Source organism: Pleurodeles waltl, chromosome 12 (assembly GCF_031143425.1).
Source record: "Pleurodeles waltl isolate 20211129_DDA chromosome 12, aPleWal1.hap1.20221129, whole genome shotgun sequence".
Classification (NCBI taxonomy): domain Eukaryota; kingdom Metazoa; phylum Chordata; class Amphibia; order Caudata; family Salamandridae; genus Pleurodeles; species Pleurodeles waltl.
Window position 1 is genome coordinate 668,045,890 of NC_090451.1, and position 24,363 is coordinate 668,070,252.

Sequence of the window (24,363 nt, forward strand, 5' to 3'; positions counted from 1 at the left end):
ACCAGACTGCCCTTGAAATGACAATCAGCCACACTAATTAAATCCTCTGATCTATGAATTGTTAAAATAAAGCTGTTTTAATTAACAGTCAAAAAATACACTCTTGAAGTTTACAGATCGTAATTCCAGTGATACATCTCTTCTAAGATGGAATGCTCTAAACCAATCAATAAAGGTGCTGTACCTTGATGGTGTTGTAAGCTCATACTACAGGCAGTATACATGATTTGTAATATTACCATGTTATGCTATCAGGAAAAAGACTGGACCTTGTTGATTTTGCAAGGTAATTTATGTTGTTTATAATTTCCCCATCTGCACTTGTTGGTGCTGTTTACAGATATATATATATATATATATATATATATATGAGAGAAGAGAACTGGATATATCGTTATTTAATTAAAAAAACAAGCAAAATGACAAGCTTTTTATGGAAGCGCCAAATACATTTAAAAATTGACAATGTTATTTGTAAAAGATATTTTGTAATTGAAGTATGTAACGTTATTGATATAAGACCCTCCTATGGCCCTTGTTGCCTGTTACTGTCCAAAATGCAGGTTTTTTCTTTATTTCATAATTTTAGTGTAAACCTACAAAGCACCTCCAAATGTAAGAGAGAAAACCGTCAAAAAGCCCTAACTTCACCTACTGTAACAATGATTTTGAAGATTTTAGAGATCGTGCAGTCTTAACTAGATATTCATTTTTTTTTACCAATTTGAAAAGGAGCTTTTGTGCCCCACAACTGCAGTGAATATCCATGTAGATGCTACAATACAATTCAGTACAACCTATGCCTAATCTTAGGCATGTATCACCCTGTCCCCTCACAACTATTGAAAAGATGAACTGTTTGAGCTATCAAAAAAGTATTTAAACAGTCGGTTTGGAACTTATTGTAAGTTCACCTGCTGGTCTCGACACACACACAGACATCCCTCTCTTGCTGGGCCCTCAGAAATTATACTTCTCCAGTATTGGATCTTTCATAGATTCACATGCTTGAATCATCCCCGTCGTCGAGGTGGGAGCCTCACGGTAAACTTAAATATATAAAAAGCAGTAAGTCAGTAAAAGTAAAACCAGTAGGCCCTAGTAGGCCTCATAGGGTATTTTACAGTCTATCCACTTTGTTTTGTGAAAAGACCCAAACTTGAGTATCAACCAATCAGGATTCAGCCCCTCCCAAACACTCCCAACAGAGGCTGAATTCCCTCAGATTTTCTACCGCACGTCGTGTGAAGGGAGTCTCCCTGAGCTCTGCTCAGTTTTTTTCCTATTTTCTGACTGAAGATTGTTTTTTCTCTCAGGAAACTAGTTACAACTTTACTATGTCTGAAAAGGCAAAGAAGGGTCTGTTCAGAGACTGTGACAACTGTGGGAAGAAGAGACTACATATTGATGACCCCCACAAGGAGTGTATTTACTGCCTTCATCCAGACCATAAGGTGAGAGACTGCAAAATCTGTCGCACCTTTAGTCAAAAAACCCTCAAAGACCGAGAGGGTAGACTTCTCTTATGGATACAAAAACAGAAAGCCTTAGAGCATCCTTCACAGGGGTGTGGAATTTATTAAAATATCTACTTGTCCACGGGACAGGTTGCTTCTCAAATCTACTTGTCCTGTAAAAAGATCTACTTGTCCCTTTGGTGGCATGTAGTGTGGCGCCAAATTATGGCAGCAATCTCATTATGTAAGAGCTCTTATAATAGCCTCTCTGATTATGCCAGGGCTACTACCATAGTAGGGCTTGAATACTTGCAGTTTCAATCCCTACTGTAGCAATTTCCTTATTTTTCCACGTTTCTGCAGATCTGCATACTGGGGCTGGAGGAAGCAGTAAGCAATAGTTCCAGGGCTGGAATGCCTTTGAGTCTGCAAACCTACTAACCTGCATGTTTTAAAGATTTTCACCAGCTTCTCTCTAATATTTTCCCATAATAAGAAAGGTTGGACATTTACTCCTGACAATGGCAGAATTAGAACTTCTTCCAGGGTTGGGAAGAAAGTGGCTGGAGGGAAAATGAATTTGCAAATGCTCAATAGATTTTCACATGAGCAAATCTACACATGCGTATTAACCCATGCTAAAATACAGTTCACAAATATTTTATAGGGGTACGACATATACCATGGGTGCACTTCTGTGACTTTAAGAATTTGGGGCCACATGTAGGTAGGTTCAGATTTGCGACCCGCAAATTGCAAGTCGCAAATCCGAATGTAGGATGGTGTCCCTGACACCATCTGTGATTCGCAAGGGCTTCGCAAATGCACACCTCATGAATAATCATGAGGTGGGTCGCAATTTGCGACCCCCTTGCAAATGGCGGCCTCACAGGGATGGTGGCCTGCTGGAGACAGCAGACCAACATGTCTGTGACTGCTTTTCAATAAAGCAGTTTTTTTGTTTTTGTAATGCAGCCCATTTTCCTTAAAGGAAAACGAGATGCATTACAAAAATGAAACGTTTTCGTTTCATTTTTTCAGAGCAGGCAGTGGTCCTGCGGACCACTGCCTGCTCTGAATTTTTTTTTACAGTGACATTCACAATGGGGAAGGGGTCCAGGGGGACCCCTTCCCTTTTGTGAAAGTGTTAGCACCCATTTGAAATGGGTGCAAACTGCGATTGGTTTGCGCCCGCAAAACAATCCTACATTGCACTGCGAGTCGCAATTAGGAAGGGGACACCCCTTCCTAATTGCGAGTCGCAAACCCGTTTTGCGATTCGGTAACCAGGTTACCGAATCGCAAAACTGGCTTTGTGCATCGCAATGTGCTTTTTGCACGTCGCAAACAGCGAAAGTCGCTGTTTGCGACATGCAAAAAGCTACCTACATGTGGGTCTTGGTCCCTAATTAGGTCTGGTGTTAAAGACATTTTGTTTTTATTAAACTTCTATTTCTCTCTCTTTCGGCTGGCTTTACTGTGAGTGATCGCATTCTTCTCTTCCACAAGGAGCATATTGGCACACAAAGTAGTTTTGTTCAGTGTCAGGAACTACAGTGGCAATCAGTGACGTAACGAAACTGGAGGGTGCCCCTTTACAAAGAACATGGAGGAGCCCCCTCTCCAGACTCACTCAGGGCAGGTGCTGTGCTGAAGGGGCCCCCTGGAGGGCGGCTGCGGGGCCTTTGTTATGCCACTAGTGGCAACGTGTGCTTTTAGAGTTCAAAAACGTTTTGGGGGGGTTTTGCCAGTGTTTGTTACAATGTTGAGGGCCTGGTAGCTCCCACAACAATAAAGTGTTACAAAAGCCATGTCAAAACAAGACACGCATTGATGAAACTAAAAGACTTATAAAAATATGTCAGATCAGTTGGCTTTGTCAGTGTTTGTTTATTTTCATGCTTCCCATAATCGTGTTGAAAATGGTTACACTGATTTTCCATTAGAAATATTTTTGGGAAATACTAGCATGCATCAAAACATTTTACTAAATGACACTTCATTTGCATCTAATCAGAGAGCATTCTGGGAGCATTATACTTAGCCTCATAGCCTAAACTTTTCAAACATGTGTATACACGTTTTTTTTTTTTTGTACTGGAACCATTGTCAGTAGTGAAGTGTGACCTTAAAACATTTATTTACAGCACTCACCCTAATAATGAAAGTTTTCAAATAATGAACCATAAATACAAGTTCGAACAGCATTATCTTTTGGAAACACATTACCTCAACAGTAGAGAGTTCCACTCTCTGTAAACAGGCAGCCAAAGGGTTTGTGCTGCAGAGGGTTGGGCCTACTTGTCCCAAGGACAAAGTAAACATAAAAACTTGTTGCCCTTGACCTCAAACAAGATGTCCCGGGCGTCGGGCGATAGGAATTCCACATCCCTGCTTCATCAGACAGCGAAGAGTCACCACAAACTTCTCGCCCTCAGAAAAGAACAGGTGAGAGAGATAGAGGTGCGGATGAACCACCAAGAAAAATGCACAAAAAGACAAAACAAGTCTTAACTGAAGAGGCAGTTAAACATGGACCAAAAAAGGTTCATTCAGAACCTACTACGCCGTTACACCGGAAAAGCACCTCAAAGAAACCATCCCTGTCTGTCACCACAAAAAGAGCCAGAAAAACTCTTGTCGGTGAAAAAACAACCGTCGACGACCGCCCCGTCGACGACAGTGTCGACGGTAACAGCGACCACGGTATCGTCGACGTTCACAACACCATCATCACCGATGATTATGACGTCGTCGCCGTTGTCATCGACGACGATTATTACTGCAAAAATCTTCAAAAGAGCTTCGTCGGCAACCACAGCGTCGACAGCGGAGGCCTCCTGGGTTCACAAATCATCCAGGGCACTAAAAAACCCATCTACGCAAGATACGTCGGCAAAGCGACCGTCGTCGGTAAAATACCCGTCGACGAAGGGACCGTCGACTAAGGACCCATTGACAAAGACGCAGTCATGGACGGAAGTGTCGACGAGAGACCCGTCGACGAGAGACCCGTCGACGACAGTACCGTCGACGAGGGAACCGTCGACGAGGGAACAGTCGATCACCACAGCATTAACAGTTTACAAACCTTGGGACATTTCATCAGATCATTCCTCATACCATCATGAGGACTCCACCAGATTCTTACCCCTTTCCCTTATTAATATAGGGGACAAGCCATCTGACATTTTGCCGATACATACATCACCAAGTAAAGTGCTGCCATACCCACCGCAACATCTTTTGGACGATGATGATGATGATGATGAGGATCAAGGAATGTTTGGGGCAGCTAGTAGCCCGTCCCAACTAAATGTAAAATGTCAAGAGTTTGATGAAGAAGAGGATCAACATTACCAGCATAGTTATGCTTCAACATCTTATCCACAGGCAAACCAACCATCGCCACTGGCTATGCCTAGCACATTAGTGACAGATTTACAACATATGTTGAAGGACTACTATAAAAGGTTCCCACCGTCAACTCAGTCCACGCCACCTAGACCTCAGAGTTACCAGCAAGCTCAAACTACTAATGTTTCCGAAAAGCCACAGGCTAGTAGACCTGTAACTAGCCAAGCTCCGGAAGCTTACCTCTCGTCGGACGACGAAAGGGAAGAGGGCGAGCTAGCAGATTCAGCGGCTAGTGAATGGGACGATTATCTCGTTCCCACACTATCTCCACCTCCAGCAGCTCCAGTGGATTCTCCTCCAGAAGACATAGGAGGTTTCCATAATATCATAGAGAGAGCGGCGAAACGTTTTGGCCTGGCAATTGTTTCCCATGAAACTGAGTGTTTTTTGTATGACTTTAAAGAGCCATCAAAGAGATCTGTAAGAGCCATACCGATTGTGGATTTCTTATGGCAAGAGGGTTTGAAGGCAATGAAAAACCCAGCAACAGTGCCTTCACAAATGCCAAGGCTAGAGAAAAAATACAAGGCCCCAGATGATTCTCCGGCCTGTTTAGTCTCACAGCCGAAACCTGACTCGGTTATATCACAGGCGGCTCAACGACGATCCAAAAACCCCTCTACGCCTATTGCGTCTCCCCCAGACAGAGGGAAGGAGACTAGACAATATCGGTAAGAAATTCTCCTCGGTTGCTGCAGTAACGGTCAAGGCGGCCAATTCCCTCGCCATCCTGGGAAGGTACGATCGCCAGATGTGGGCAGACATGTCCGCTTTTGTAGATTCACTGCCAGAAGATCTCAAGATGGAAGCCAAAAAGGTCTTGCAGGAGGGAGAAAGGGTCTCCGCAGAGATAATAGACACTGCAATAGATATTTCCCTCACTGGCTTTCGACAATTAGCTGGAGCAGCAGTCCTGCGCAGACAAGGGTGGCTTAAAGCTACTTCATTCAGACCAGAAGTCCAAACTCGTGTTCTCGACATGCCCTTCGATGGAGAGAGTTTGTTTGGCAAACATGTCGACGACATGCTGCAGGCTATCAAGACGGATACCGATACAGCAAAATCCCTAGGTACCCTGCAGTATAAAAAACTACCTTTTCGTGGAGCAAGGGGTAGAGGTAATTACTCCTTTCGAGGTGGATACCAACAATACAGGTCACAATATCCATCTTCCTCCACAGGACCAGGACATCAGCACCATCAACAACAGCAGCATTATCGATTACCACCAGCCGCAGCTTACAAACATCCGGCTAGAGGAAGAGGAGCTGCCCGAGGAAGAGATACAGGCAGAAAGCAATGACCAGCGGATAATCTCAACACCTCCCCAATCAATATTGAAGGTCGGAGGTCGCATCAATTCTTATTTCCCCAAGTGGAAAGCTATAACATCGGACAGATGGGTACTAGATGTAGTGACCAGAGGTCATACTCTGGAATTCATGCAAACACCTCCGAGTGTCCCTCCATCGGGTACACCGCCTCCGAGGGTGGGCCAACTTCTCAGGGAAGTAAGAATAATGCTAACAAAAGGAGCAATAGAACCAGTCCCTTTATCTCAAAAGAACAAAGGATTCTACTCCCGGTTTTTCCTTCTAAAGAAACCATCAGGAGACTGGCGCCCCATCCTGGACTTGAGAGCACTAAACAAGTTTCTAAAGAAACAATCGTTCAGGATGGTAACGTTGCAGGATGTCCTGCGTCTATTAAACACGGGAGATTGGATGGCATCCCTAGACCTCCAGGATGCTTATTTTCATATCCCCATATATCGCAAACATCGCAAATTTTTAAGGTTCAGGGTAGGACGTATGCACCTCCAATTCCGGGTTCTACCATTCGGTCTCAAATCAGCCCCCAGAATCTTCACAAAAATGTTAGCTCCAGTAGCAGCACATCTTCGCCAGTCAGGTATCCAGGTCTTCCCTTACCTGGACGACTGGCTTATAAAGGCACCCTCAAAATTCCAAGTAACAAATCATATTTCCTATTGCCTTCAATTGTTACACAGCCTGGGGTTTGTAGTCAACTACCAGAAATCTCAGAAATACCCCAAACAAGAATTGAGTTTCTTGGGAGCAATTTTGGACACAGTACGCAGCAAAGCGTACCCATCACACGAGAGGAAACGAAAGTTAACCTCTTTGGCAGACAACCTATCCAGAAAAAAGTTAGTTTCAGTCCGCATCTACAAATCATTGCTCGGAATGATATCATCGTGCATTCCGCTAGTCCCAGATTGCAGGCTCCATATGCGACCCCTGCAAGAGCAATTGGACATACAATGGACACAGGTCCACGGCTCCTTCGAAGACCAGATTCGCATAACGCCTCTAATGAAGAACACTATGAGGTGGTGGGCGACTCCAACCAATTTCTCAAAAGGGCTGTCTTTTCTTCTTCAAACACCAAGTTACATAGTAACAACGGATGCCTCTCTAGAAGGATGGGGTGCACACTGCCAGGACCTGCAAATCAGCGGACTCTGGAATCAGCAAGAGAGCCAGCTCCACATCAATTATCTAGAACTCAAAGCAATACACTTAGCTCTAAAAGCTTTCTTGCCAAAGATACAATGTTCAAGCGTCTTAATCCGGACAGACAACATGACCAGCATGTTTTATCTAAACAAGCAAGGAGGCACAAGATCCCTACAACTCTCGCAGCTAGCCCACCAAATTTGGACATGGGCCATCAAACACAATATTTCACTAAAAGCGGAGCATGTGCCAGGACAGATCAATGTTCTAGCAGACACCCTGAGCAGGACAGTGATTCCTTATCACGAGTGGGAGCTAGACCAGAAAATTCTCAATGGCCTGTTTCTATTATGGGGCAAACCAAACTTAGACCTATTTGCCACTCTCGAGAACAAGAAATGCCAGTTCTACGCAAGTTGGCTTCCCCAAAAAGATTTGTGGGGGAATGCGTTTTCGATGACATGGTCAGGAGTTTATGCCTACGCTTTTCCTCCGATCCCGCTCATTCCGAGAGTCATCAGAAAAATGAAGACGGAGGGGTGTCGACTTCTACTCATAGCTCCCAGATGGCCCAGACAAATATGGTATACGGAGCTCCTCATGCTCTCCGAACGACCACATCTACCACTCAGACAGAGTCCGACTCTTTTAACGATGCACCAGGGACAAGTCACACACCCACATCCGTCGTCTCTTCATTTGTCGGCTTGGCTCCTGAACACAATGAATACTTAAATCTCAAAATTTCCCCAGAGTGTAGAGACATCTTAGCAAAAGCTAGAGCTGACCCTACCAACAAAACCTATAGACTTAAATGGAAACGGTTTTGTATTTGGTCTGCAGCGGAAAATATACATCCTTTATCTTCTACTCCGGAACAAATACTTCCATATCTCCTGCTCCTGGCAAAATCAGGACTTGCATATTCTTCCATACGGGTACATCTGGCAGCAATTTCCAGATACCGCAGATCACCAGACAGACTCTCTTTGTGTTCCACAAGAATTGTCAAACAATTTATGAAGGGCCTTTTTCGGGTCTTCCCGCCAATTAGGAAACCTCCGCCTCTATGGTCATTGAATGTTGTGTTGATGCAGCTCATGAAAGCTCCTTTTGAGCCGATCCACAAAGCTGACCTAAAATTCCTCGCATGGAAAACAGCGTTACTGTTAGCTCTTACTTCGGCAAAAAGAGTCAGTGACATTCAGGCGTTCACTATCAAACAGCCGTTCCTACAGTTTACAAACTCAGGTGTCATCCTGCGGACAAATCCTAAATTAATTCCGAAAGTTCCCTCAACATTTCATTTAAATGAACCAGTCATCTTAAAAACCTTTTTTCCAAATCCGCAAACAGTGGCGGAAAAAACATTACATTCTCTCGATATTAAAAGATGTTTAAAGTTTTATCTACAGAAAACTCAGGCCATCCGCCAGTCGGATCAATTATTTGTAGCATTCGGCGGAACAAAGAAGGGACACGCGGTGTCCAAACAGACTTTAGCAAGATGGATTGGCCTGGCGATTCAATTCTGCCATTCAAAAGCAGGAAAGCCGCTCCACACCAGGGTGAGAGCCCACTCTACAAGATCGGTAGCCACTTCAGCTGCACTCTTTGCAGGTGTACCACTACATAGCATCTGTAGAGCAGTGACATGGTCCAGCCAACACACATTTACAAGACATTACTGTCTAGAGGAGACTAACCAGGTCGATACAGCAGTGGGACAAGCAGTGCTGAGGCATCTATTTCGTTAAGGTGAGCCTCTTACACATCCCACCACCACACTCGAGGTATGGTCATTAATGGTTCATTTTCTTATACTGTTTAACGTGTCGTATTCTCCATAATAATAGCATAAATTGTGTCAGGATTTCTTGCCACACACCTTTTATTGCTCTTATATTCGGATGTCTATGAATATAAATATAATTATATGTAAGTGCATATTTAAACTGAACTAATGTGAATCACATCACGTATAGAATTACGATGGAATTACAGTCAATGTAATTCAGTAAGTAAGAAAACATTACTGCTCGTTACTCTGATTCAAGCATGTGAATCTATGAAAGATCCAATACTGGAGAAGAAAATTAGTTACTTACCTGTAACTGCAGTTCTCCAGTATTGGTATCTTTCATAGATTCACATGCGACCCACCCTCCTCCCCTCAGAGGCTCCCCTATTATACAGATATTAAACTTCACACTCCTCTAGAAAATCTGAGGGAATTCAGCCTCTGTTGGGAGTGTTTGGGAGGGGCTGAATCCTGATTGGTTGATACTCAAGTTTGGGTCTTTTCACAAAACAAAGTGGATAGACTGTAAAATACCCTATGAGGCCTACTAGGGCCTACTGGTTTTACTTTTACTGACTTACTGCTTTTTATATATTTAAGTTTACCGTGAGGCTCCCACCTCGACGACGGGGATGATTCAAGCATGTGAATCTATGAAAGATACCAATACTGGAGAACTGCAGTTACAGGTAAGTAACTAATTTTCTTCTTAGTTACTCTGGGACACGTTTAACTACAAATTTATATTTTGGCTAGGAATAATATATATTATTGAGCCAATGGTTGTTGCTTTGTTGGACATTAGAAGGTTACAACGGTCAGTCTTTCCTGTTGGTATTTATGCATAAACTCAGTGGGAGCTCAACAGCAAAGCTATTTTACTTGTAAAATGTGTACTTGTGTAAAACGATGCATGCTGTCTTTGCTTTTTCCTGATCTATACCAACCACTCAACAAGAAGTATGTTTCAGGATTTTCCTACCGATGTCTAGTTTTGGATAACTTGAGAAAAGAGATGAATAAATAAGTTAATACACTATTTAGATGCACAATGTACACCCTTTGTGGTGCTAAAGAAGAGCAAAATTGTGGTTTGATTCAAGCAACATAAGCAGTTGATTCCAAGCTTTGTCCGCCAGAACTGAAAACCATCTAGGGAAGGTGTAAAATGAGTAACTCATGCATGCATCCGGGATTGTAAGCAAAGGCAATGAGTGACGAGGTGTCTCGCTGGCCTGAATAGCAGAAGCACTACTACCATGTGGGCCGGATGTACCAATGACTCAATTCTTCTATCTGGTGATGCCAGTGCAACTTATATCAGACACCCATAACATCACATGTACGTAATGCCTATACCATCCACACAGCCATATTGTGGACCAGCTGCATCATTGCTGATAGCTTGTTAGAGGGAGATAAATAACAGGTATTAGCATAGCCAAGCCTTGAAAGAATACTAATACTAACAGCGGCTACAGCCAATATTAACTCCTCAAAAAGGACCAGTAAAATTTTCTTTGAAACCTTTAGCTGATGGAAGCATGCCAAAACAACTGGGTTCACTTGCTTTTCTACTCCTTATGCAGTGGGAATCCATCTTTTTGACCATGGTAACTTTGACGGGGAACAAGTCTAGCAAGCATTTGCAATGCAGTAGGTCTTGCATTTCCAAAAGTTAGTTATTGGGTTTTGTAAATGCATGATTGGACTTTTTTGCCACATGAATTGGTCAACCCTGCCTCATATTTTTGTCCTTTCCTGCCACATAATACCACTGAGCAAGCAGCTCTGCAAGACCAAGCGTGATTGAAGGGAACTTTTAATGAGAAACCGTGAAACAAGTATTTTCAAGGATAGGGTATCACAGCACTGTACAATGATGAAGAAAATGAAAGTGCTTAACTATAAATAACAACCTGTAATTTTCTAAGCTGTGTGCAAACGGAATGCACTGTCCTCTCCGTAACTGTGACATGAGGTAGCTAAGGAACATTGTGAAGTAACTGGTAGTGATGCAAAGCGCTCCAATACTGCCCATTGCGCTGGTTAAAACGTGAAAGCGCTGTGGCCGCAATGAGCCTGAATGAAAAAGTAAACAATGAGAAGTAACTGGTAGTCGTGCAAACCGCTCCAGTACTGCAGGAGTGTTGTATGTTTAACAACCTAAATTACCATTATGCTGTAGGCTTTGCTGAGTGTTCTTAACACTTTTTTGGCCTAGTCTCCACTTAGAAAATCATAATAATTTGTGAATGAACATGTTGGGAAGAAGTGTGAGCCTAAAGATGTGAAGGGCGAAAGGAGCAAGGCCTGTTGTGCATAGCCTCTACTTCTAGCTTTTACCCTGTCCAGAGTGTACCGAGGAACTTTTCTACTCTAAGAATGTAAGACTTGCTGATGTTGAAGTTGTTCCAAAAGTGTGATTTTTTTAGTCCATGTGAATATAATTACTTTAATTTTTCACAAAGTTATCCTCTGGAATATCACTGTTCCAGTCAATTTTTCTGTGGACTCCGGGCCTCCATGTTGGATCAGAAAATTAATTTCAAACCCCCCCCCTCCCTCCCCTGCCCAGTATTCATCTAGACTCCAGAGAGCAGAAGAGGTTGTTTTAAAGATCCTTTCCTGCTCCAGTGGCCCAGAATAGGTGTTCTCATGGTGCTCATTCGTATTGCTGATTATCAAAACCTTTGCAGACTATTAAAGTATCCTTGTGATAAGGTTCCAGTCGAGACCTGAGCTCTGATGTACACCCCACATTTCCCAAATGTGGGGTCCAAAAAAAGACTGACCTCAATCTATTTGGTAGTCTAGGAATTATCCTGTTTTATTTCACATTCTAGTTGTTTAGAAATGCTCGAAACAGTTAAACGCACATGGACAGTAGAGAAAATAACTGAATCTGTGGATGCTGAAAACTCAACAGTTTTAGTATTGCTCCAAAAAAGAGCAAACTTTTGTCATACCCCTACCAGCACTGGTTGATGTGCCCCACATGATTCCGCTCACTCGCCCACAACGTGAGCATTTTCGAGATTAAAAAACGTGTGATCTTCTATAATGTAGGAAAAATGTTGGATCGGTGAGCTGCCTGAGCATGGGAAACGCAAGTAATTGTCTTTCCTTATTTTTCTCCCTGGTCCCATTAAACCTGTGCAAAGGGACATTCTGCTGTGCTACATTCCTTGTCTTTTAGGTGTGATACACCCATTTGCAAGTTTTTTTTTTATCTTTTTTTTTTTTTTTCTTTCAGCTTTGAACCAACCCTGTCCTTATCGTGGTATTTTTCAGCTCACTGACTTACTGACAAACAAATCAGCAGAACTATGAATTGTAAAAAGTTGAGTTATGCACCACGACGTTGTCGCACAGGAAACCACTTATACAGATCCCTAACTGTATCCCTCGCACCAACCTGCTTAGGATGTAAAAACAAGAGCTAGATAATCAGATCAAGATACATAAGTGGATTAAATTGCCTAGATTCACAGCTTACGTCAAGCACGGAGATAAACCTATGCACCCAGATCCTTGAGACCCTCGGCTTTCAAAGCAGAAACTCGCATAAATCCAGTAGTCTGCTAAAAAAGTTTATGGTAATGGATGTGCCTGTTAGCTTTCTTCTTTTCAAACACTATTTGAATACCTGCACAAACAGATCATTTGTAGTAAAGGCAATCACAGCAGATCATTGTATGCTTGACACCAAAGGCTGTTTATAGGCCCATTCATAATTATTCCACTATTTGGAAGTGTCACACTAATCGTGATTAATGTTTTATGGATCATCCCAGTGGGAGATCATCTCATTTATGTTAGGGAATTCTATGTAATACTCCCTATTGGAGGTAAAACTGGAAGAATGTCTTTTCTTCCTCACCTGCTCCCCTTTCTCTAGTTTCTGGCTCATACTCCAGCTTGCCACCTAGAGCCAAAGCTCCTGATGCATCACAAATAAAACATTTTGCTGGAAGTCACCTAATTGTCGCATTATCCTTCTTGAATTCCCTTACTTCCTCTGGCTTTTTCCATTAGGTGGAGTTTGGAAAAGATTGTGAAATCTACTCTTTTACCAATCCCACACACTAGTTCTTGGAAGATTACCCTTCATTTCACTACACTTCTGTTTACCTACTTTTTATATTCCTCCTATTTATTTTTTTTGCTTTAACACGTTGAAGCAGTTTTAAAGAAGTTTTAAAGAAGTTTGAGCGCCAAACAAAATTTGATGATACAGTTACATATTCATAATTTTCTGGTATGGCTCAATTTGTCCCTTAGCTACTGTGCAAATAATTAATCCACATTTCCTCCTTAACAACGCATGTCTATTTCGTATTGATAGACTGAGGAAAATCAGAAAAACAATCTTTAATCACTTTCCAGGTTTGTTTTGCTTGTGCTGAAAAAGTTTTGTAGGACTCCATAATAACGTTATCACTTTCGTATTTTTTGCTTGATCGTGAAACCACATAGATATCACGATTGCATCAATGAAAAATTTCGGTCATGCAAAGAAATTGATAGAGTTGACTGTGATCTCTTAAAAAGAAAATAAGATGAATGCGCTTGATTCATATATAATATTTGCGGGGGATGACACCAGCATTGTTAAACTAGAAAAGTCTTACTCACAGGTATTTGTGAAAATTTTGGACAGTGTGGCAAACCCATCTTTTTTTTTTTTGTGTGTAATTTGCAGAACGTGAACGATGCAATGACGGTTTTGCCCAAGTTATCTACGGGGTTGGATGTGAATGTAAAGTTCACGGGTGTCTCCGACTTTGAGTACACTCCAGAATGCATTGTATTCGACCTTCTGAACATCCCCTTGTACCACGGCTGGCTAGTTGACCCACAGGTAATGACCACACGTTGTAACTCTCATGATGCTGGTGCCGTAAATGATAGGAGGCTGATATACAAGGCCAGGCTTTGTGTTGTAACATGCCTCTGGAGTCTTTGACCAGCATGTTGAATAAAGTTGCATCACCGCCTTGTGTTTTCTCACTTTCAGGGCTCTGAAGTGGTGTTGGCAGTGGGAAAGCTGAGCTATAACCAGTTGGTAGAGAAAATCATCACTTGCAAACATTCAAGTGACCCCAACCTTGTGACAGAAGGTACAAATTGAAGTTTCCAATTATGTGGAACTAGTTTTCAGTGCTCGAGTTTCATGCACGACTGGTCATTGGCTGCAAAAATAATAAAATTTTATTTCGAGGTGTAGTATCAAAAATTGTTACAGGGTTGTACATTCAATTGCTGTTGAAGAGAGGATAAGTCTGCTGCTGCGGTCTGGCTGCAGACATGTGGGCAGGTGACCTCACTTTGCCTTCTGAACCAACTAGCGTGGTTGGCAGCAAATCATTTATTTCTTCGTCATGGTCTTGTTTAAACTTTGAGTACTGTAAAATGGACTCATCCCCCAATATTATTAATCTTAGTTTAAAAGAAAAATAACTAATTGCGGGTGCTTAGATTTTCACCTGCCCACAACATGCATAAATGTAAAATTAAAGTGTACATTTATAAAGGTACCTATCTCTATGCGTGTAGATTATTGGTGTACATGATGAAATAAATGTATTCCGTAAAATGGAAAAAAACACTTTGTAAAGTAATGGGATTGAATTGTTCCCAAACTGTTCCCTCAAAAGAACAAAATTTGGCTTGCATTATTTAGTGAAAAAAAATAATACCACCAACAGCAAGCGGCTTGAGTACTTGAAGTATTGTAGATGTTTTTTTTTTTTTACATAGTACCCACTTCACCTAAGGGAAAGTGAGCATAACATAGCAGAACACTTTGCATAATATCTAGAAGCATGCCTGGTGTGAGTGAAGGCAATGGTTTGCTTCCAGTTTTACATTTGGGAGAAGATAGGTCACCATGTGCTGGTTTATTTTGAATAGTCTCAGTTGGTCTCCTGAAGTTGATTCATGACCTCGTTTTGTCTGCTTTTTCCAGGCCTGATCGCAGAACAGTTCTTGGAATCTACGGCCGCCCAGCTAACCTACCATGGCCTTTGTGAGCTCATGACCACTGTCAAGGAGGATGAGCTCAGTGTCTTCTTCCGGAATAACCACTTTAGCACATTGATAAAGCAAAAGGTACCATTGTGAAGGGCTATTGGGTCCTTCTTACTATCCCCAGTGCAATAACGTTTTGTAAGACCCTTCGTAATATTTAATTTACACTGCACAACCCCTTTCTCCAGTCCCTGGAAGTTTGACCTTGTGTACCTCTTTACAGGGTGGTTCCATCCTCACATGTTTTTCACACCGATGTTCAGTGGTGCCCTGTAGCCCGCCCACTCTCTGCTGTGCACCAGTCTTTGTTTCTTATCAATTTTGGTCTCTGTCTGCAGGGTCACTTGTACCTCCTGGTTACTGACCAGGGCTTCCTGCAGGAGGAGACCGTCATCTGGGAGAGTCTGCACAACGTAGAAGGAGACAGCTGCTTCTGTGATTCCAACTTCCACCTCAGCTACCACCTGTCAAAGGAAGCATCTTTCAGCAACCAGGAGCAACTACAGCAGAGGCTTCTGGACCAGGTGAGAGTTTGCAGATCGTCCAGTTGTAAATGTATGAAGGCAACCACCACCACCCAGCCCAGAGAGCCTGCTGGGACATTTGAGAAATGCCACTTAGCCTATCGGGCTCAATCGCTTTTCCGTTACACCCTACCCCTTTTCCGCAATCATCTGTATGAGATGATAGTGGCACAGGCCCCCTCTCTAACCCTCCCTCCTCGCCCCCACCACCAATCTGGATGTCTGCATTTTTCTTCCTCGTGTTCTTTTCCTTATGTTTTCAGTCAAAATATATATTGAAAAGACAGTATTCCCAAGAAGACCTGCCACAAAAAGGCAATAAAAGTGCGTTATGCAAATGCATTTACCCTCATTTCTGTATTTTTATAAGCTCCAAATGGTATTTTGTGAGAATCTAGCACAGTGATACTCCAAGTACGCCCGGGGGCGCATGTGGCCCTTCTGACCTTTTAGATGTGAGTTCCTGGTCAATAGCAGCGGTGGGCTGATGTTTACTCCACTCAGCACTAATACTAAAAATATGTTAAATGTTTTGCTTTCAGGCTAAGTTGAAGTTAAAGAAAGGAAGTAACTAAGGTTTCTTCCACCAGTTAACTTTAGAAACACTCATGTTTTTAAGATATCTTGCAATAATTGTATGAAAATAAGTACCCTTAAAGATTCATAAATGTATTTCATTAATATGCATAACCGTTTCACCTTCGTACATCAGATTATATCATTGCATTGAGAATTTGTTTTGATAATTGGTATTTTTTTAACATGAATTTGAGAAACATTCATGCTTCTTCCCACCCACACTGATAACAAGTGTAATAGTAAACTATGAGACAAGTCACTTGTTGTACGCACTCTTTGGGTGGCATTGGTTGTTATTATAAATAGTTATTGCTATTCTATTATACAAATGGTAGTGTGTGTTAAAATCCTATTTTACATGCACAACATACTCCATATATAGATTAGCTAAAGACTTGATGATTTTCAGGTAACATTTTCTGACTGAGGTTATGTTAAAAAAGCATTTTCAGGGTAGTCCGTTTTGGAAATTTGCAAAAGAGTATCGAGCAATCCTAACTCTCTCACTGCAAGAAAGAAGCAAGCATTAATATGGTACTGTTTTGGCTCTCTTGTTGTGCCAGCAAGATAGCTTAGTGAGTTAAATGCTCTCTGCAGACACGTAGTTAGACCAGCTGGTCATGGGCTTAAGTACTGGTGATGGCAACTAAGCTTTGTATTAAACTAGTTAATAGCAGCCCCTATTATTTGCAGGACTTAAACAGCGAAGATTAGATATTAAGACTAGATGTTCAGAGACTTTGGTCGAAAAGCAGTTGCTGGTTTTCATAACTACTGGTGTGCTACTAAAGGCCTATTTTCTGCTTCTATGGACTTTTCAATCTATTGCAACCCAAAATGGTAGAATTTGGCAAAACCTGCTTATTATGCATGAACCTAGGCCTTCTGTCAAACGGAGCAGTTAATGAGTCCCAGTTTGTTACTCACTCGTGGAACACCGCATGTTCTCACTCTGGGCCCATATGTTGGTATTTTAACCCCTTTGCTCCCCCAGTCTCTCAGGTCCATTTCTTGGTTTCTAGGGTCAACAAACCACACTAAGACAGTGGGAGGGACCCTGCTAAGAAGAGTTCCAACATAAAGTAATCTCACAAGGAAAATATTTACTGTGTGTAATTCTTTTTGGAAATAGGGGTGCCCCTTGATGGCCTGAGTGAAACTCGCTACCCTTGAGGGTTATCTCTATAGCCTTTCTAAAAACCGTTCCAGGGAACAGGTGTCAACCCAGTGAAAATTCAGAAACTGAGTTAATGAGGTGCTACACGTCAACCTCTGGCAGGTGGACTCCTTACAGAAGCAAATGTCTCTCTCACTTTCTGCATTTTTAGTCAGTTCTAGATGTTATTTGGCTCAGACTTCTTCGAACCGGAGAGGTCATTCCTACCCGTGGCTCACTATCTGGCATTAATTCCCAAAGCGTCTTGATTTTTGGAGCTCTCCTCCTTAATATCCTGGTATGAAATGGTGGGGACACTAGCCCACTCCATGCTCGCCTGACACTTTCCTTTTATAGTCTAAATGAGAATACCTAGGGATGGTGCATTTTACAGTTAATAGCCCTAATTTTCTTTGACACTCCTTCTCTGGCTGCCTCGCACTCTGCTTCTAATTTCAGGTTATTCTTGCCTTGAGCCAAGATGCAAATTCACAACGTGAATAAACCACAAGTGTGTGGCCATGTAAGAGATGCTTGGGAAGAATGTGGCTTTTCACCAAAGTCCGGCACCTTAATTAGTATTACTCCCTACCCAGTTATGCTGTTTCCTAGGATACAATTGTTGGGACACAATAACCTTTTTGACCAAAGGGCTCAGCAATCCAGCTTCTGTGGAAATTCAACAGAAATGTTTCTTAGACCCTCAGATCTTTAGCTGTAGCTTTCCTCATTGGTGCTACATGCTCTTAATTAGCAACAAATGTACACCAGAAATCCGAGAGAGTTGGCTTTTGATATCTTACTTTCTCTCTAGCACTGTTTTCTCTTCCAACGATCAGAAGTTGACTTTATTATGACCATACCATTAGAGTTAAAAATACAGCAAGAATATAATGTATTGGAATGCTTATATCCTCGATGTTTGTCTTCAGGTTCTGACCACTTCTTTATTCCACCCACAGGACTATTTGATCGCCTTGTCTTTGCAGCAGCAACAGCAGGGCCCTCCTGGAATGAGCGACTTGGAACTTGCCAGGCAGCTGCAGCAAGAGGAGTACCAGAACCAACAGCAACAACAACAGCAGCAGCCACAACAGCCACAGGCACCACAGCCTTCACCCGAACAGCAGGTAATCTTTCCCTTTTGCTGAAGTATCACATAATAGACGAAGAGGGTTGCATAAAACAATCATAAGAGGACCATATAAACCCTTTTTTGTGGTCTGGCTTGACAATGCAGCTGTCGCCATACACTGTGAGCATCACTAGAGAGGGTTTTTTGGCTCCATCCACTTGTTGGGTACTTGAAGTACCTGTTTTGATCAGGCAGAGGTGGTGTGCTCCCACAAAAAAAGTACATGTCCTCCAGAAGCTAAGATCATTTTGTTAGGTTAAAGCCTACCAGAAATCGCACCTGTCTGGTTTGCTAAAGACGTCCTGGGGACATTCTGAAAGCTTCCCTGTAAAAACATTCCACCCATTATTTACCAATGGCTTTGTGTTTTTTTACCTCATAGTTTCATGCCTTCTATTTGATAGCTTTTATTTAGGCTATTTAGCTTGAATTAGTCCATAAGTGGAGCACAGCTTATTTACTGAATTCTTCCACTAATGCTCATTTTCTGTAAACAGTCCTTTAAACTTTGTTCTTGTAACATTTGCTATGCATTCAAAGGCAGGAGTCCGATGTCAGGCTCTATCTTCCATTGGAACTTTTTGTTTACCTTTCCTTCTCTGACTGTAAAGTAAGAGGATTTATGTGGCAATCTTGCTGACTTGTATTGTAAAAGGAAATATTTTTTTTCTAGCACAACTAAATTTAAATGTCTGTAAAAGAACTGTGCAGGTATGTCAGACTATATCAGAATTTGGAAAGCCCAGCTGAAGCACGCTTTTTGTGGATTGTGGTGGAAACAAATATTTTAATACGTTCAAAACAAATCCATTCACTAGGTCATGCCATTTCCATACATCATTTGTGCGCTGTATAGTTTTATCAGTACAACTGTGTGTCTCTGCAAATGTAATGGCCATTTCAAATGAAAATGTGTTGACTTTAATGGCAGTGCAGTACCACACAATGCATTCTCCACATTACGCCACTCTACTCTACACATTGTACTCCACTTTATGCCACTCCACAAAATTCTGCTCTGTGACAAGCCGCTTCACTCCACCCTTTGGCACTAACATTTAGCCATGCTGAACAGCAGCCGCACTGGCTAGGTGACCAGTCCCCCTTTCAGGGCTATTTAGAGTCTCTCTTTTGGGTGGGACCTCAGATTTGGCTTGCAAGATTCCAGGAGGCCTCTTCTGCAACCTCAACTTTGACTTCTAGCCACTGGAACCACGACTGGACCCTCCAGGAACTGACAATCTGCATCCACAACGAAGACTCTGCTTGCAACATTGTTTTCACAGCTCCTTCCAGCTTCTGCAACATTTCCCTGCCTGTACATACTCTGAGGGCGGCAAGTCTTATGTCTGCACGAGAAGGAAGAAGCAATCTCCCTTGGACTGAAGGAGTCACTCCCCTGCATCCACAGGCACCAACTGCAAAGATGACTGGCTGCGTGGATCTCCTCTCATACTGAGCTGTGTGAATCCTGCATCACGGGTGGTGGTCCGGAGTAGTCCTCTTGGTCCTCTCTGCCAGCTGTCCAACTTTGGTGGAGGTAAGCCTTTGCCTTCCCCCGCAAGACAGTACCCTGTGCACCATATCTCTTGCAGCTAACAAGGCTCGTTTGCATCTCCCCGAAGGGATCTTCAGACTCCGTGTAGCACTCCTTTCTGCGACGCACAGCCCTCTGCGTGCTTCTCCTGCAGTGTGGGACTCTCCTCCAGTTGTGCTGTATAGGCTCCTCTGTGATTCCTGGTTCCTCGTCATCGTCTCCTATGGGGGCTGCCTCTTCTTCTGTGTACTCTGTTTTGCTGAGGGTCCCCCTTCGACTCCCCCTGTGGGTTGAGTCGTCCTGGACCTTGCTGGTCCCCGGCAGCTCCACTTTAGTTTCACAGCAACTTCTGCCTTTGCCAAGGCTTGCTGGTGGCTTTTCCACATAACTGACCGACTGCAATCATCTATCCGGCGTGGGCCGTTGACTGCATCCTCCAGAAACTCCTCAGCTGCTCCAGGGCTGCATGCTTGACTGTCTTCGTCATATCGTCGACCAACTCCTGCATCCACAGCTGGGTGGGTAGTAGCTCCTACACCTCCAGGACTCTTCTGTGACTTTTGGACTTGGTCCCCTTCTTCCACAGGATTCTTGCAGTCTTGTCTGGGTGTTGAATTTTCTTAATTTTCTTCGTTTTGGGTGGTTTGGGGAATATCTAGTACTTTACTCCTTTCCTCCTGGTCGTTAGGGTGCAATGTGGTACTTACATTTGGGGTTTCCTAGTAACACCCCCCCCCCCCTACACATTCCACTTACCTAGGTGGGGGTCCTGTGTTCACATGCCATTTTTGTTTCTCCATATGGTTAGGGCTCCTCCTAGTCTTTTCTATTTGCATTTGTACTCTTTTTCTGATAACTAGTGTACATACTTAGTGTGTTTACTTCCCTCCTAATGTAAGGTTGCCTATCTAGTGCTTTGGTACTGTTACTGTAATAAAGACCCTTTATTTTCACAACACTGAGTGTTTTCTTTCATGTGTGTAAGTGCTGTGTGACTACAGTAGTATTGCATGAACGTTGCATATGTCCTAGATAAGCCTTGGCTGCTCTTCCACAGCTATCTCTAGAGAGCCTGGCTTGTAGGCACTACCTACACTAATAAGGGATACCTGACCTGGTATAAGGTGTAGTACCTCAGGTACCCACTACACACCAGGCCAGCTTCCTAAAGGACTGCCTAGTTTTAGCCAGCCTGCCACCACCAGATACAATTCTGACCCCTAAGGGTGAGAGCCTTTGCTCTCAGGCAGTCAGAAACAAAGCCTGCTCTGGGAGAGGTGTTTACACCCTCCACCCAACAGGATGACCTACGAATCTGCATTCTAAGGCAGGGGGCTTCAAAGAAGCCCACCGCCCTTGATATGGAGATCTGGCTTCTCTCAAAGGAGAAACCCAAGAACTCCTGTGGTGCAGAGGAGCTGTTTCCTTGCATCTTGCAGGAACCCCAAGAGACCCCAGAGGACTCCGGACTGCAAAAACCCAACACCAGAAAGCACTTCACCCATGCTGCTTAGCCCTAGCTGAAATGGGCCAGTGGTGCCAGAGTGGTTTCCCCAGCCCTCCAGAGACAAAGCCCATCTTGGACTTGCCTACTGTGGGCTCACCGATGTGACCTCTGCCCCCAGGCCCCCCTCAACCAAAAGTTCTCCTGGTGGAGAAAACACAGTGCCTCAGGACACCTCTGCACCCATCGCCCCTGGCCCAAGGTCAAGTGGACCGAAGGTGTCCCTCTGTCCCAGAGCATCTCAAGACTTGAACATACCTGTTGGTTTTCCTCAACTAGACTCCCTGTCCGAACCTGCAGCCTCTTTTCAACCAGATCGATCGCCTTTGACTAACACTGGGCACCCGGCGCCATATTACACCTCTGCACCCGGCTGCCCAAGTGCCACCTGGGGTGACCTATTGGTGTTGTCCTGACCCTTGCCCAGTACTTATCTTAAGTCCAGGAGTTTGGTCCCATATGTCGCTCTATTTTACCTGAATGCAGTACTTTGTTTTTCTCTCTGTAGTATAACGTTGGCACAACACTCCTCTCTGATAAGCTTAAGGCTGCTCGACCACACTACCCCCTAAACGAGCCCCTTGGGGTTGCTTAAGTCAGCCCTTGTCCACTAGTAAGGGAACTCCTGGACTCTTTGCCCAATATGTCTCATTTAGACATATAAAGATCCAGCTTCCTACAGCCTAAAAAGGGTGATTAACATTGCTACACGCCTCCTAGTATCTCCCAGCGAGAAGTAGTACATGTTCTCCCAAGTAGACTCTTTTTATTAGCCTTTTTGGAGAATCTCCTTAACAACACTGGACGTTAATATCTATTGGGAAGGATTTACCTAATCTCTGCTACCTGTGGCACTGGAAGGGTTGGAAATCAGCCAGGCGGTTTGAGGGCTTGCCTGTGTAATAAGATGTGACAAATAGTGAATGTGGTATTGTTTTTTCCTTTGGAATATTTAGTGCTTAGTCTCTATATTCTTCACTTTATGTTGGCCCTCATGTGCATCTGCTGGGGAGGGACAGGGATAGGGGGAGTCCGAGTGATGCCGGGTTACTCAATGTTCATTGGTTGTTCTATATTACATGTAACCAAAAGCAATTTATTGGTGGAAAGAATGTGGACAAACCTGCTGCTGCTACTCCTTTGGCAGTCTGCTTATTAGATAGCTCCTGAAATTGGGCCTGCGTCAATCACTTCAGCTATATGAACATGGTCTAGTTCAGTGGTTCTCAACCTTCTGACTTCTGTGGACCCCCACTTTATCAATACAGGAACCTGGGGGCCCCACTGAATCATCATTATTGGAATCAAGGGATCCCCCACTGAGATATTACAGAAAGCTGGGGACCTAATCTGTTAAAATTATTACATTTTCTAAGGAGTCGTGGACCCCCCCCCAGGGTACCTGGACCACAGGTTGGGAACCACTGGTCTAGTTTGATTCCTCATGTCTTTTCAAATTTGATTAGATCCTTGTCCAAATCCCTTAGAAATAAACATATGAAGGTTCTCTTCCACCCCCCTGTATAGTACGTGGCAGTGGTGCTTGGAGTCAAAGATGGCACAGGAGTGCTGCTTGAGAGGGGGCTCAGGAAAAACTACTGAACGAAATGGCTGTACATGGAGTTGTATGCTGTGAACTATGAGAGTATGAACTGTGGTGTTATAAGCATTCACTACTGTGAACAGCCACTTTTTTTAGACCAACTGCTGCCAGTACTGTTTTTTTCTGCTATGGAAACTGCACAAACTTTAAATCCTATAGCAATATGAACATTAATTGCTTCAGCCTTTAGCTTTGTACACTTTTAGTAGTGTGGTCTGCTACTTTGAACTTTTATGAAGCAACTTTGGCCATATGGAGCTTCTTTGTGTTGTTCTTCTTACTCCGATAACAAATTGGAACAGTGGGAGCCGGTAGCATTTAGAAAACTTGTATTACTACTCTGAGCACCTGGCACAGAGACAGAATTTCGACCCTGTGAGTTAATGCCCTTTGTTTTCACAGCCCGTTTTAGACAAAAGTTTATTTGAACATAGGTCCTTAGGGAATGTGTGTGCTGTTTTCCCATTGTACTGAGTTGAAACACAATCCAGTTTCCTTTTTATCCGTTTTTCTAGGGACGGAGACCGCAGTCAGGACGTCCAGCTGCCGAGCGTCGGCCGAGGCAAAAGCAAGAATCGGACTGTGTCCTTCTATAGTAAACCTTTTCAAATCCAAACTTCTCTGTATCCTCTAAGTCGCTCAAAAAACCTGTTATTTAGACAAAAATCTTACAGTAAAACTTTTAGACAACACTATGCTATCTGCATAAAACTTTGTAAATCTCCTTGAGTTTCCTTGTGTTTGCTTCATGACCTGATGAAGTTTCCCTGCTTTCCAGATGCCACAGATTCTGAATAGCTGGTGCAACAGCAGCAGCAACACCCTATCTTATATGGTAGGTAGACGTTCAACCATCTGAAGGGGTTTAAGATAATTGCCATCTTGTTTCAGCCATACACCACACAACCAAGGCATTTTATCTGGACGATGACATGCCTCAATCTAACAGTGTAAGAAACCACCCAGAAATGAGAATGATTCTTTTGCTTTCTAGACCACTCTGTTCTAATGTCCTGTCTAAGGCATGCAACACCATAGAGTTGTGAAATTGAGAGGGATTAATTATTGTAAGTAGGGAAAATCAAATGCTGAAGAAAAGCTGCATCTGTTCAACATCTACAGATGTTGTATAAATAA

At 43.1% G+C, this 24,363-nt stretch overlaps 1 protein-coding gene across 2 annotated transcripts in view; it reads left to right on the top strand.

Annotated features, from left to right (window-relative positions):
- MINDY1 (MINDY lysine 48 deubiquitinase 1) overlaps window positions 1-23,950 on the top strand; it is a 45,814-nt gene extending 21,864 nt beyond the window's left edge. For both annotated transcript variants that reach the window (XM_069218513.1, XM_069218515.1), the window contains 6 exons: window positions 13,861-14,019; window positions 14,176-14,278; window positions 15,127-15,269; window positions 15,527-15,712; window positions 18,410-18,577; window positions 23,742-23,950. In XM_069218513.1, the coding sequence (XP_069074614.1) occupies window positions 13,861-14,019; window positions 14,176-14,278; window positions 15,127-15,269; window positions 15,527-15,712; window positions 18,410-18,577; window positions 23,742-23,822 (840 nt within the window). In that variant the 3' untranslated portion in view covers window positions 23,823-23,950. The remainder of the gene's footprint in view (window positions 1-13,860; window positions 14,020-14,175; window positions 14,279-15,126; window positions 15,270-15,526; window positions 15,713-18,409; window positions 18,578-23,741) is intronic.
- The last annotated feature ends 413 nt before the right edge of the window (window positions 23,951-24,363 follow it).